This window comes from Plectropomus leopardus, chromosome 23, assembly GCF_026936395.1.
Source record: "Plectropomus leopardus strain MGB_pleo_1.0 chromosome 23, ASM2693639v1, whole genome shotgun sequence".
Classification (NCBI taxonomy): domain Eukaryota; kingdom Metazoa; phylum Chordata; class Actinopteri; order Perciformes; family Serranidae; genus Plectropomus; species Plectropomus leopardus.
In genome coordinates, this window is record NC_142198.1 from 4,369,060 (window position 1) to 4,383,491 (window position 14,432).

Consider the following 14,432-nt stretch of genomic DNA (forward strand, 5'->3'; position numbering starts at 1 on the left):
GTTTTAAATCTTCAGTAGTTGTATGTATGTTATAAAATCTTGAAAAAAATATAAAAGGAGAGTAGTCTTTACTGAAAAGTCATTTTATGGATATAACAGCACAGGACGGTGTGGATTTTGGCAGCCAGTTTTGGATGTTGGAACTTGTGTTAAAAATCTTTTTTAAGAGAAGTTATCTTCTTCTAACTTCAAGGCTCTTCTGAGTTTGTCCTTATCCTCAAATTTGGCTGTTGTTCTTCATGGAGATTCTTCATCATGCAGTGCTTTAATAGTTGCCTCTCGTCACCTGTGGCATCAATATGCAGACCATTATTGTGGAAATATGGGGAAAGTTGTAATGGTCTGTAGGAGAATACAATATAATTTACATTTTAATACGCATTTTAGCTCCACTGGTTCCTTCGTCTCAAAGTCAATGGGGTTTTTTTTATGGGTTTTTGGTTAGATGGCTGAAATTAGGTCTGTGGTTCATGCAGTATACAAGTGATGTCAGAGGGTCGGAGTTTCCAAATTGAGAGGTTGTTCCTCCAACTTCATTGCGTTTATGTGCTTTGAAAGCATGAAGCTACAAAGATGTTGCATTTTCATGCTAGGAACCTTTAAACAAGAGGTTGATAGCTGTTTACGGTTTATTTATATTTTAATCTATTTTATTTTCTCTATATTTCAATAATTAATCTAGGTCACTCTACATGGACAGCAGTTAACATTAATACTATATTACACTCAACATGTGATCAAAATTTGATTTTTTAAAAGGTTTAAAAAGGAGGAGTGAGCAGTAAATGACAGTATAGTACATAAAACGTTTTTTTAATAATTATGAATCGCTGCATTTGTGAGAGGTCCTTGAGCAAACGGTTGTAAGATTGAAAACAAAATATTAGGCTGATGGGTCCAGTAGTTTGATAGATTAGCTTTGATTGAATATATTTTGTTTCATTCATATCTGAGAGTGTATGTAAAAGTTGAATGTTTACAGTAGTTGTGGGAGCAGAGGAGCTTCTCTCCTGTGTGAGAAAGTCTTTATCAGTAAGATGACCTCGTGTAAACGTTGGCTGGAATAACAACTGTCAGACTCCCAGAATGATGACATGAGGTACAGTTAAGTTGTAAAACTCCACCTACAGTCAATCAAGTCATATCCTTACATAACCCAGAGGAGACCTTTTTCAGCTGCGTTTGGGTTTTTCACAGCAGGAACAGAACAGCTGTAAATGAGAACATTTTTAACCAATTTAGTTTCACCTGTGCACAATGTCTGCTGTTAAAAAGGCTCTTAGGATCTCCATTTCCTGAGGACCGTGTCCCGGGATGATGACATCAGCTGTGCGTAGCGCCTCCTGGCGGTTGACTTCCTGCACTGCAGTGTTCATACTCAGATCCCTCCAGCTGTCCTCATCTGAGCAGCTCTCAAATAAGTCCCCTGCAACAAGCACTGTGCCTGCTGAGGTTCCCGTTACCTTGACGCTGACGTCTTGTCCCGTGTGGCCTGGACTGGGAACTACAGACACCTGTGGGACAGAGGAGACACTGTCAAAACCCGAGGAACAACCAGCAGCCGAGTAGTATGTGAAGGAGTTTTTCTCTTGGTTGCTGCAAGTAGAAAAAACTCTCACCCTCCCAGGGTGAGCGCTATGTTCAGAATAGAAAATAATTTTAAATAGAAAAATCATTTATCTGCTTCTGGCTCCCAATTGGAAAAGTCCAGATTCCCCCCTCATGCCATGATGCAGTGTTTAGGCTCTGACAGGAGAAGGGTTTGGACCAGCTTGCTAAACTTTATGAAGGAGGAAGAAATAAATATTCTTTACAACAGTGTCATTTTTTTTGCAACTTACATATCAGGCATTGCATACCAAAAAATGTTATGTGTTGTTAAAATGATATTCTGAAACAATTTGTGCCAAAAAGTTTTATTTCTCAGGTTTATGGAACATTTGATTTAAATTTGAATTATTTGTCACATTCCATCCAAAGGCAATGGCAAATTCATACAGAATGTCAAATTGCAGAAAAGACATGGGTGTCAGTTATAGAAAATACACACACTATCCTGAGCTGTAACAGTGATAGAGAGACTCAATTTAAAATACTACACAAACTTCATTGTACACCAATATTGAGGGACAGGTTTGGTCTAGGTTCTCCTATATGAATTAAATGTAGTTTAGAAAATTGGCACTGATGCTTATATTGTTACTCCACAAGAATACAAACTTTCAAAGTATCTAAAAAACACAATAGGCCCTTTTCAGGCTTTGCGTCCCGAGAGTGGAAGTGGCAGAGGGCAGCAGAGCCGTACTTCCACTTCCCCTGTCGTTATCACTTCCACTGGGAAATTCAGCGAAACAATCTTTGAATATGTCTGATACACACACAACAAGCAAAATATATTTAAATAAAGTACAAAAATATAATAAAATAAAATAAAACAAACAAATAAGCAAAACACAACAAAAAAGTCCAGTTGAAATATTTTTGAACAATACTAGATGTGATGTGCAGGTATCACTACATCACTGCTATATCATCTTATGCATTTTTGTGCTTTAGCCAGAAAATAGACACTGATAAATGATAAACGCTATAATAACTTTACACTAAGGCATGTTTAATGTTGTTGAGATTTTTTTATTTTTTAATTATTATTTTTATTTTTTTTGGTTGAGATTTCTGTTGTTTTTTTCCAGTGCTCTAGTCCAACAGCGTAGTTAGATGTATCATATACCTTTTCTATTTGTAAACAAAACTGTGTTTAAGACGCCCACCTTCACTTGGTGGGCAGGTTTGGGTAATATTTGGGGTTAGGAGCTCGGGCGAAATGCATCCATATACATGCAGGCACTAAACAAGGGCTGCACAGAAAGGAAAACTCAGAAAAACTCAAGATTCTCTGTCAGTGCAGCATGCACTGTAGATCATCTTGCTTCACTTGACTGTATTTACCATCAACGCAGATTAAATATCCACTTAAAATTTCTCCTTTTTGATTCTTTCCAGCAGACTAGTTGTAACAAAGGTATATATTGAAGTGGAAAGTAGATTACTTGCGCAAAAACATACTCTATAACAAATAAAAGACTAGAATTTGTTCGGAAAAGTAAGTTTCCGTGGCCCTTTGTTAGTTTGACAAATTCACCAGATTTCTGTATCCTATACAGACGTGCCCTCTGTGTTCAGTAGTGAGAATGTTTTTTATTGTGGAAAAAGACTCTCCCTCTCACAGAGAACACAGAGACACTGAGGAATCAGACCACCAGAATCCTAACCCAGGATAAAGAGGATCAGTGAATGTGGTGTTGAAGGTGCAGATGTGGATCGGTGTGTCAGAGGAGACTCTGTCGAAGGACAGAGTGCCAGCAGGATAGTCCACATACACTGCTACTCTACCAGATACAGAGGAGGAGGAGATAGATTTTCCAGAGTTATTATGACAGACATAGTAGCCATTATCAGAGCAACTCAGTCTCCAGGACTTATCATTCTCTCCAAACCTGCAATCAGATCTGTCTCCTCTCCTGCTGATTCCTCTGTAACTCATAGCCACAGAAGCACTTCCTCTCAACTCCACCTCCCAGTAACTGCGACCAGTCAGATCAGTTTTACACATCAGCTGATGCCAGAGGTGAAATCTGTCTGGATGATCAGGATACGGCTGCTCATCCTGCGTGATTGTCATTGTCCTGTTGTTGTCAGACAGTTTAATGTTTGTGTGTTTGTGTCGGTGTTTGTGTCGATCGTGAGTTCACAGGAATCTGATGGAGAAAACGAGACACAACACAGCTGCAGTTATTAATCTATCATCTGATGACATCATAGGTTTGAATGGGGATGTCACAGTTTGAAGATGGTCTGTTGACATGATTCAAAGTAAAAAGACACATACACTTCTTCAGACCTGGTCTCAACCATCTGGCTCCACGAGGCTCCACCCTGAAAGGAGTGGAGTTGGGGTCAAACATGACATATGAAGATTGTTTAGAGGAGACAATGTTTCCACCTCCATCAGACTGATTGTCTGTGTCTGCAGCAGGCCTCTTCATACCTGACTGTGTCCAGACTCCAGTGTCGATTGTCTGGTCCAGGGGACAGCTGCTGCACTCCTGAGTCTCCTGGATGATTGTAGCTCAGATCCAGCTCTCTCAAATGAGCGGGGTTGGAGCTCAGAGCCGAGGCCAGAGAAGCACAGCCCTCCTCTGTGATCAGACAACCTGACAACCTAAAAACACACAAAACTAGAGTTACTGCCGAGTGGTTGCGCACCAGTCAAGTTGCACTTACAGTTTACTGAAATTCCCTCATGGTTTTCTTGAGATATCAAGGTCATAACAATTAGACGATGCAAGGTCACACTGACCTTGACCTTGCATCAAATGTGAAAAGAATTCCCTCAAAGTGTTTGTAAGATATCGTGTCCATACAAATTACATAGGTGACAGGTTACAGTGGCCTTGAACTCTGATCTGACCACAAAAATCGAATAAATTAATCCTTGAGTCCAAGTGTCCTAGGACCACCAAAATCTGATCACTTCATCCTTTACTCTAATTGTACATTTGTGCTAAATTTGAAGAAATTCCTTCAAGCTGTAGTTGCGATATCACTTTAACAACAATGGAATGGGAACCCCAAGAAATAATTCCTCCAACCATGGCTACCGCTGAAGCAGAGCCATAAAAACACACATCACATTATCTGATGGTACTGGGGGGCTGAGGGTTGCAATATTGACTCCCGAACAGCAATATTCAGTGAGAACACTCAAAATCCTTGCAAAACTACTGACATTCAGAATCTAGACAAGAAAGAGACTGTTTAAACCGCATAGAGATCATATTACAGAAAAGTATTCAAGACAAACAGTAATTTGATCTGACCTGAGAGTTTTCAGAATACATTGTGGATACTCTAGTCCAGAAGACAGCAGCTTAATTCCCGAATCCTGCAAATCGTTGTTACTGAGGTCCAGCTCTCTCAGACTGGAGGCCTGGGAGCTGAGAGCTGAGGACAGAGCTTTACAGCTTCCCTCTGAGAGGTTACAGTGATTCAGACTGGAATGACAGTAATGGAAAACAAAAAAACAGGTTATTATTATCACTGAACTAGAAATATACAGACATGGTGTAATTTCAGCTATATTATACCAATACATGGATAAATGTTATCAAATCAGATGATGATTCAATCTGTTTGCTGTATGTTAAAGGTATAGTGCAGGGGTCTTCCATGTTTTTCAGGCCAAGGACCCCTTAGATCAAAGAAAGAAGTTGCAGTTACTTCATATATTGTATAAAACTGAGTTGCACTTGAGTTGATTCACTGAAAATTTCCGAGTCTTCTCTAATTTGGCCTCGTCTGTAGCTGCTAAGTTAGCAGCAGTTATAGTAAGGCTTGGTGCATTAGCCTCACCCACTTTTGCCAGTGATTTCTGAGGTGGGTGGTGTGCCAGTCTATCACTGAAGTTACAAAACAAGAAGTTGTGGCTCACTATAATGTCATACAATTGAAATAATAATCCAGCTAATTGGCCAATAGGTTTTAATAATATGGAAATGTTAACTAACTACTTCACCTCGCCATTGTGGATAGGTGCCTCATATTGATTTAGCATTAGCTGGTTCACATGTTTGCACAAGGATTCATGGGTAACACTGAGCTATCTTGTGTACTGTGAATTGAACGGTTTTCTTTAATGAATAGGGCGATTAATATTTGCTGAAATATAATTTTCAAACAATAATGACCGGACCTCCCTCAATAACTCTGAGGACCCCCTTAGGGTCAAAGACCCCCTGTTGAAGATCCAGGGACTACTGTGTAGGTTAGTGGTATCTAGAGATGATTTTGTAGATTGCAACCCACTAAAGCTTCTCCTGAATGTCCAGCGTAGATCAGGCATTGATGAATGTGACTTTACTGTCATGGTGAAGGGAGCTGAGCCTAAAGGCAAAGGTCTATGTTCAAACTTCACTTATGGTCAAGTCAAGAGCTTTAGAACCCCAAGAATGGGACTGTATACACACATGCAGTAAAAAAAGGAATTTCCTTTACGGGTGTCCGGGCACAACTTTTACGATTGTTCAAGGAACGCTAACATACAGCAGGATCTCCCACTGTAACTGTTGTCCCTTCAGCTTAAAAGGTGTCAGCTAAATTGGTTTGGGCAACTGATTCGGATGCCTACTGGATGCCTCCCTACTTTGGTATTCTAGGCATGTCAAACTGAGAGGAAACCCTACAAAAGACCTTAAACACATTAGAAGAATAATATAACACATCTGGGAATGTCTCAGAATTCTGCAGGAATAGAATAGCTCAAGAACATGACGAGGGAGTAGGAGGTATAGGATACCTTGCTTAGCCTGCAGCTACTATGACTTGAGGTAGGCTGTTGAATCTCGTAAAAACCTGATTAAGAAATAACACCAATGAGTTAACAACAAACAATAACTTGATCTGACCTGAGAGTTTCCAGGGTACAGTATGGACTCTTCAGTCCAGCAGAAAGCTGCTCCACTCCTGAATCCTGCAGGTTGTTGTTACTCAGATCCAGCTCTCTAAGATTAGAGGACTCTGAGCAGAGAACTGATGACAGAGCTTCACAGCTTCTCTCTGACAGGTTACAGCCACTCAGCCTGGAGAGATGATGCAGTTCAAATACTGTTAACAACTGTTCTTTACTGCTGACAAGATATTTGTGTATTTATAATTTTCACTATATGCAAATACCTATGTGCTTACCGAGCTTTTCTGGATACTTTGACCACTGGCAGCAGCCTCAGAAGAGCTTCGTCCTGAAGAGTCAGCCATCGCTGTTCCTGGTGTATTTCTCCATGTCAAACACATCCAGATCATTTTCTGATGACAGTAAAATGAACACCAGAGCTGACCACTGAGCAGGAGAGAGTTTCTCCCTGGATAGTCTTCCTGAGCTCAGGGACTGTTGGATCTTTTCCACTAGAGAACTGTCGTTCAGTTCATTCAGACAGTGGAACAGATTGACGCTTCTTTCTGGAAGGGGATTCTCCTCAATTTTCTCATTTATATACTGGACTATGTCCTGATGGGTGTGTAATCCTCCTTCTGTAGGTGTCAGCAGACCTCGTAAGAGAGTCTGATTGGCCCGCACTGAAAGGCCCAAGAGGAATCGGAGGAACAAGTCCAGGTGTCCATTTGGACTCTGTAAGGCCTTGTCTACAGCACTCTGGTAGAACTGGGTCTCTGCAGATTCATGAGGGGTTGTTTGCTCTTCAGCCATCAGATTGACTCCAGAGTTGATGAAGGTCAGGTGGACATGAACAGCAGCCAGAAATTCCTGAACAGTCAGGTGGACAAAGCAGAACACCTTGTCCTGGTACAGTCCTCTCTCCTCTTTAAAGATCTGTGTGAACACTCCTGAACATACTGAAGCTGCTCTGATATTGATGCCGCACTCTTGTAGGTCAGATTCATAGAAGATCAGGTTGCCTTTCTGCAGCTGCTCAAAGGCCAGTTTTCCCAGAGACTCAATCATCTCCCTGCTCTCGGGACTCCAGTGAGAATCTGTCTCAGCTCCTCCATCATACTTGATGTTCTTCAGTTTGGTCTGAACCAACAGGAAGTGGATGTACATCTCAGTCAGGGTCTTGGGCAGCTCTTCACGCTCTCTGGTCTTCAACATATCCTCCAGAACTGAAGCAGTGATCCAGCAGAAGACTGGGATGTGGCACATGATGTGGAGGCTTTGTGATCTTCGTGTCTTGATGTAGGAGATGATTCTGCTGGCCTGCTTCCTCTTTCTGAATTTCTTCCTGAAGTACTCCTCCTTCTGTGGGTCAGTGAACCCTCTGACCTCTGTCACCATGTCAACACACTCAGGAGGGATCTGATTGGCTTCTGCAGGTCTTGTGGTGATCCAGAGGCGAGCTGAGGGAAGCAGTTTTCCTTTGATGAGGTTTGTCAGTAGCACATCCACTGAGGTGGACTCTGTAACATCAGTCAGGATCTCATTGTTTTGGAAGTCCAGAGGAGGTTGATACTCATCCAGACCGTCAAGGATGAACACGACCTGGAATTGTTCAAACCTGCAGATTCCTGCTTCTTTGGTTTCAGTAAAGAATTGATGAACAAGTTCTACCAAGCTGTACTTTTTCTCTCTCAGCATATTCAGCTCTCTGAAAGTGAAGGGAAATGTGAACTCTATGTCTTGGTTGGCTTTGTCTTCAGCCCAGTCCAAAGTGAACTTCTGTGTTAAGACCGTTTTCCCAATGCCAGCAATTCCCTTTGTCATCACTGTTCTGATTGGTTCATCTCTTCCAGGTAAAGGTTTAAAGATGTCTGCTTGTTTGATTGTTGTTTCTCCTTTCTCGGATGTCCAAGATGCTTTTTCAATCTGTATGACCTCATGTTCATCATTGACCTCTGCAGTCCCTCCCTCTGTTATGTAGAGCTCTGTGTAGATCTCATTCAGAGGAGTTGGGTTTCCTGCTTTAGCGATCCCCTCAAACACACTCTGGAACTTCTTCTTCAGGTTAGATTTGTGTTTATGTCGACAAGAACCAGCAGAAATCCCTTAATGGAGACATAACAAATAAGATCAATAAATGATTGATATACAGCAGATTAATTCCCCAAAGAACATAAGTACAAACACATCACCCTCCATCTCTTGAGACAGTAAATGTCCCATTTATCCATGATGTGAAATCTTTGGAAAAATCCTCTTACTGCTCTGCAGACAGTCAGCCAGCTCTTCGTGCTTCATTCTCCTCAGGAACTGCTCTGTGATGTTCAGAAATGCCTCACTGCTGCTCCTCATCTGCTCTTCATCCTTCCTGCCCTCCTCATCCTTGCTCTGACTCTCTAAGAATTCTGAGTGATCTGAACTCAGAATCCTCTCGGTCTTCTTCAGCTCATCCTCAACAAAAGGGGTAATTTCCTTCTTCAGCTCCTGGAACACAATATGATATAAATGATACAAACTAAAATCATGGAACCAAATGCCAGATCCATGTTGGCCACACTGACAATCCACTGGTCTAAAAAATGTAGCATGGAGATTATTCTGAAATTAACAGACATAAAAGTAGTTGTTGTACAGGAGCCGACCTTAAATATGGAGTCCAGATGTTTTTGATACTGTTGGGCAGATTGACCACTGGGATCCTCTGAGTCCTCCTGTTCTACTCTGTGGAGGAATCGTGAAGAATTAGCTGAAACTGTTTCTGTCCACACAGAGACAGACACAAAGTTAAGGTACTTTGAATTAAATTGTTGATTACGAAATTGAATCAGATGGTTGCCCCTGACATTCAAGTGTTGGTCATACTGCTGATCCCACTGTGAATCAACAGTTCAAACTGCATTTCTGTGCAGCTTCAGTTCTTTGTGTTGGTTCACCAGCTTGTCTGGTTTAGTCCTTCCAGCTCTTACTGACCCTTGTGATACTGTGTACAGCAACACACAGCTCACACAAGCTATTTGGATGCTACCTGTACCGCAAAAGTGGTAGGATGTCATAATAAACTTATAGTGGGTAAAGTGAGAGAAAGATCAGGAAAACCACAGAAAAAAAGAGAATGCTGGATTCAACCATTTTGAACTGCGTTTCAAATGACAGCTAGAACATATTTCTCCAGGTATATATACAGCACTTTCCACATATTCAATTATTTGTGGTGGGCCAGCACAAAGAAAGCACCAGCCACCACAAATGCATTTTCTATTTTTTTGAGTTGGACTGTTCTTAAGGAGTACTGTTGTAATATATATACCATTAGGTTACTTACAGTACCTCAGTGTCTCACAAGAGCATACTCTGGGCACAGATGGAGCAGTAGAACTTCACGCGCAATGAAAGAAAAACTTAACCGTTCATTCTGCTGGGTCTAAAAAATTGCTTTTACTCACAAACAGCAGCTCTGACCAATCCATTATCCAAATTGCAAGCCACACGTTGCCGCTGAGGAAAAAAGAACTTGTGGTGAGCTCCGCCTGTACTGTGTTCGCGGACCCACAAAAACAAGGGGTCCCAGAATGAAACAAACCCTCCCCCCATGCCATAGGCACTTGTTGTTCATAGAAGTTAGTATGGTGATGGCTTTTATACTCTGACAACATGTGTCTGTTTTTTTCCGCTTCCACTTGTTTAACACAACATATTCTTCAGTGGGCCGGATGCATTGTGAGATCGGCTGAAGATAAATATAGGGACCTGGGAGGGATGACCCCTGGAATTATAAAGTGGTTCTAGCCAGCCATTTAAATAATTAAGATGTGAGTGTTTATGATGCAATAGTGGCATTACAATATGCTACCAAATTTAGGCTCTTATGGGCAGAGGTTTTCTCCCAGGGGGCATATCATAGACCTGTCTACCTGGCTGCTTTTTTTTCACTGGCTGGCCAACTGGCCAATCCATATAACTTGTGAAAAGCCCGACTGTGTGCAGGGACAGTCTCTTCACTTAGAGAAACAAGGTTACAATGTAAACAGAAGAGTACTCACCTGGGTTTGTTTGCAAAAAGTATTAAAGGTAAAACACTAAAGAATTTCCTAAAAGTCTGACCTAAAAAAAAGCATAAAATTTTAAAAGAACCAGAACTAAAAAATGTGAATACTGCATGAAGCTAAGACTATAAGAGCAGAGAAAACTGGACCAAAGCAGGTCTGATGACTGGTTATACTGGTGAGCTGAAATTATGTTAAAAAACACACAAGTGTATCTGGATAAACAACAGTTAAAATGAATGAATCAGTTAACATCATAATGTTATTAACAGCTTACCCCTTTTCAGCAGGCAGCTGTATTCCCTTAAATTCATCGAGAATTTCTTTTGATATGTCACTCTTCATGGACACACAGGTGGGTTCAGTTTTTTTCAGCCTTCTCCTGATAGAAACACAGAAAGACAGTATATATTCTGCTCTGCATACAGGACACAGTGAAACATTGGTTGAGGATACATTTGACAAAACTGTTTTCTCATTGTTTTGCCCTGCCAACCAGAAGGACGGTGTTTTCCATTACTGAAAACACAAATTTCATGAGAGGCACTCCAGAGTGAATCCCTGTAAAAGCAACATTAATAAGAAACCAACTAAGTGTTTCCTTATACTCTACGTGTTGGTTCATCCAGTGTTTTAGAGCAGCCGATCAGTCCAGGTGTTATCGTTGACACGTTTCTATTTCAGTTGTTACATGACTGAAAACCAAAAACAATGATTATTTGATGGAAAAATGTAAAGATCAGTGTTAACCCTCTTCAACCGTGAGCATTTGCTAGTCTCAGCTAGAATCATCGTCACTGGATTGTATGCTTTTGCGCACCAGTGAAATTGTAGTTCCATGTCTGTGAAAATACGGACGCTTCACACACATCTTTCCCCCCAGCAGCACAGAAGATCTATACACTCAGCACAGTTTCAAGATTAGTGTCACCAGTTCAATATCTGACCAAATGTTTCCCCATCTGATTCTGATGTTGAAATGGCAAGAAAAGTTTTTGCAAAATATTATGATGTCACAGTTGACCTTTGACTTCTTGGTTATAAAATGTCAGCACATCATCATTGTAACCTAATGGGCATCTGTGTGAAATTTTAGCATATGAATTCTTGAGTTGTGGCCAGAAACATGTTAAATGAGGTCACCATGACCTTGACCTTTGACTTTCAACCACCAAATACTAATCTTGAGCCCAAGTGGATGTTTGTGCCAAATTTGAGAAACTCCCTCAAGGCCTTCTTCACATATTCATGTGAATGAGATTGATGCAAGGCCACAGTGACCCTGACCTTTGACCACCAAAATCTAATCGAGTCATCCATGTGCTCAAAGGGACATTTGTGCTAAATTTGAAAAGCTTCCCCTCAAAGAGTTCTTGAGATATCTTGCTCACAAGACAGACAAGATCAAAGTGAGCTTTACATTTGGCCTGTGAACACCAAAATCATAAAATCATCCTCAAATTCTCAGGGATATTTGTGCCATATTAGAAGAAATTCCCTCCCAGCGTTCTTGAGATGTCACGCTCATGTGAATGGGATGGACATACTGACAACCTGAAAACATAATGCCGGTCACGGCTGTTGCACAAAGGCATGATAAAATCAGTGTTGTATACTAATGCAGACAACAATCAGGGTGTGTGTGCAAAAAAATGGTAAACTGAAGAGATGTCGAGTGGCTATACTCAGCCACTTTCATATGCGAGAATTTAAATGCACGTGAAGAAGAACAATGCTGGAGATAAACTTCTTTGGACAAATAAGAGTTGAGACAAATGAATCAGTAACTTTTTGCAGCAGGCGGCTGTATTCCTTTAAAACCAGTGGAAAGTGGCATTGACCTGTCGCTCCTCATGGACAAACAGGTGAGTGCAGTTTCAGGTTCAGGTTCAGGTCCAGGGGGGCTCAAGTGAGCGCCGCTTCTCTGGCCTTCAACACAACAAACACACAGAGCTTTGAGCGTGCTGAGCTCTGACATGGAGAAGACTCATAAACAGTTAAGAGATCCTCATCTCACCTCTGCGCTTTGGCCTGGCTGCCATGTTCCCTGCACACAGGGACTCCCTCCTCTTTGTCATCACACCGGCTCATGTTGCTCAACTCACATGCACTTTCAGCTGGAGAGGAAACACAAATCATGTATCTGCACATCAGCTTAAAGAATACTTTACGTTCTCCTACAAAAAGATCAGCTACTGTTATTTTCTTTTTCATACAGGCGTCAGCTGAGAGCAGTCAGAGCAGTGAGATGCAGAGGAAGCTGCCGTTACTTGCTGTATTTCTACTATCACTCCACTGGACGGCCTCTTCAAGCTGCAGTCAAGTGTAGAACAGCCCAACAGACACACTGATTTTTATTCTTCTCATTTAATTTTTGTCAGTATTATTATTATTATTGAACATCTCCCCTTCTGAATGTGTTGATGAGACACCTAAAGTACTGAGAAAAACGTGATGTTTCCCACTTTTAGAAATTTTCATGAACAAGCAGGCCCGGGCAATGTGACAATAAGGTTAAAAGTAGCTACTGTCATATACAGTAATTAATTTACATTAAGTACAGTTATTAAAAAGTTAAATAAAGTACTATTAAAAATGAAAAATAAGGCACTGTTAAAAAAAAAAGTTAAAGTACAGTTATAATGTTAAATAAAGTACAGTAAAATAATGTTAAAGACAGTACTGTTATAAAAACGTAAATAAAGTAAATGACTAAAAAATTAAATAAAATACATTTTAAAAAGCTTAAATAAATACTGTTGTGAAAACGTTGAATGAAGTGCTGTTCTAAAAAGTTAGAGTACTGTTCTAAAAGTTAAATAATATACTGTAATAAAAAGGAAACAAAGTACAGTTATAAAAAAGTTAAATAAAGTACAGTTCTAAAAGTTAAATAATATACTGTAATAAAAAAGAAACAAAGTACAGTTATAAAAAAGTTAAATAAAGTACAGTTCTAAAAAGTTAAAGGAGAGTTCTAAAAAAGTTGAATCAAGTACTGTTATAAAAGTTAAATGATATATTGTAATAAAAATAAATATATAAAAGTTAAATAACATACTGTAATAAAAAATAACCAATGTAGTTATAAAAAAAAAAGGTCAATAATGTAGTTTTAAAAGTTAAATAATGTTCTGTAATAAAAATAAATAAAGTAAGTACAGTTAAAAGTCCTCTCGGTAGGAGTAGTGCTACCTTACTTAGTGACGCACTTGCATATTTATTCATTTAAAAATAAAATGTTGGCTTCCCTCACCTCCACGTCAGTCCTGTTATGTACACAGAATCAAAATGTAAAATTCACAATATTGTACCCTTATTTATATATAGATATATTAGATATATTTATTTACATCCGCTATGTGGACGCAATAACGGTTCTTTCACCTCTTCCGCTTAAGAGTGTCCTCTAAAGTCAGACTTTTGAGTTGAAATGAAGCCCCGAGCTGCAGATTTCTGCTGTTTTTTAGCGGAACTAAACTAACGCCAGCTCGTGTTAAGAAGTCAGATGTTTCAGGTGTGTGATATTACCTTCAGTTGACGTTTCATATGAAGAAAACAAACTGCGCCACAACACTCACAGAAAGTGAAAGTAAACCTGAGGAAACAGGTAGAAGAAGGTTGTCAGGACCGAGGAGCAGCACCGGAGCCACGCCCACTGCCCTTTATTCTCAAACTTTACCGAAAACGATCAACACACGTACATTCGATAAATTCATGATTTAATTTAACTGTGAAAAAGTGCAGATAAAATAGAAAAACAAACGTAACAAAAATTAAACCTCCAGGATCTAACAGATGAAATAAAACTGAAACATCTGAAAAATGTAGTCTTTTTTTTTTCAATTTATCATTGTTTAGTTTTAAATCTTCAGTAGTTGTATGTATGTTATAAAATCTTGAAAAAAATATAAAAGGAGAGTAGTCTTTACTGAAAAGTC

The 14,432-nt window shown here is 39.9% G+C and overlaps 1 protein-coding gene and 1 pseudogene across 2 annotated transcripts; both read right to left on the reverse strand.

The window, feature by feature from the left end:
- Nucleotides 1–1,900: 1,900 nt before the first annotated feature.
- LOC148185594 (neoverrucotoxin subunit alpha-like) lies at nt 1,901–4,142 on the reverse strand. The gene is made up of 3 exons (XM_088073896.1): nt 4,049–4,142; nt 3,890–3,936; nt 1,901–3,758 (listed from the first exon to the last, which is right to left on the reverse strand). The coding sequence occupies exon 3, from the start codon at nt 3,680–3,682 to the stop codon at nt 3,224–3,226; it is 459 nt and encodes a 152-aa protein (XP_087930022.1). The 5' UTR covers nt 3,683–3,758; nt 3,890–3,936; nt 4,049–4,142; the 3' UTR covers nt 1,901–3,223.
- Nucleotides 3,749–14,137, reverse strand: LOC148185595 (NLR family CARD domain-containing protein 3-like; annotated as a pseudogene). The gene is made up of 12 exons (XR_015775790.1): nt 14,023–14,137; nt 12,509–12,608; nt 12,333–12,420; nt 10,769–10,873; nt 9,091–9,169; nt 8,710–8,932; nt 6,745–8,553; nt 6,465–6,638; nt 4,881–5,054; nt 4,049–4,214; nt 3,890–3,936; nt 3,749–3,758 (listed from the first exon to the last, which is right to left on the reverse strand). The product of XR_015775790.1 is annotated as an NLR family CARD domain-containing protein 3-like (transcript).
- Between the last annotated feature and the right edge of the window lie 295 nt (nt 14,138–14,432).

Excerpts from the sequence above, each read along its gene's own strand:
- LOC148185594 (XM_088073896.1), bottom strand. The coding sequence starts at position 3,682 with ATGACAATCACGCAGGATGAGCAGCCGTATCCTGATCATCCAGACAGA.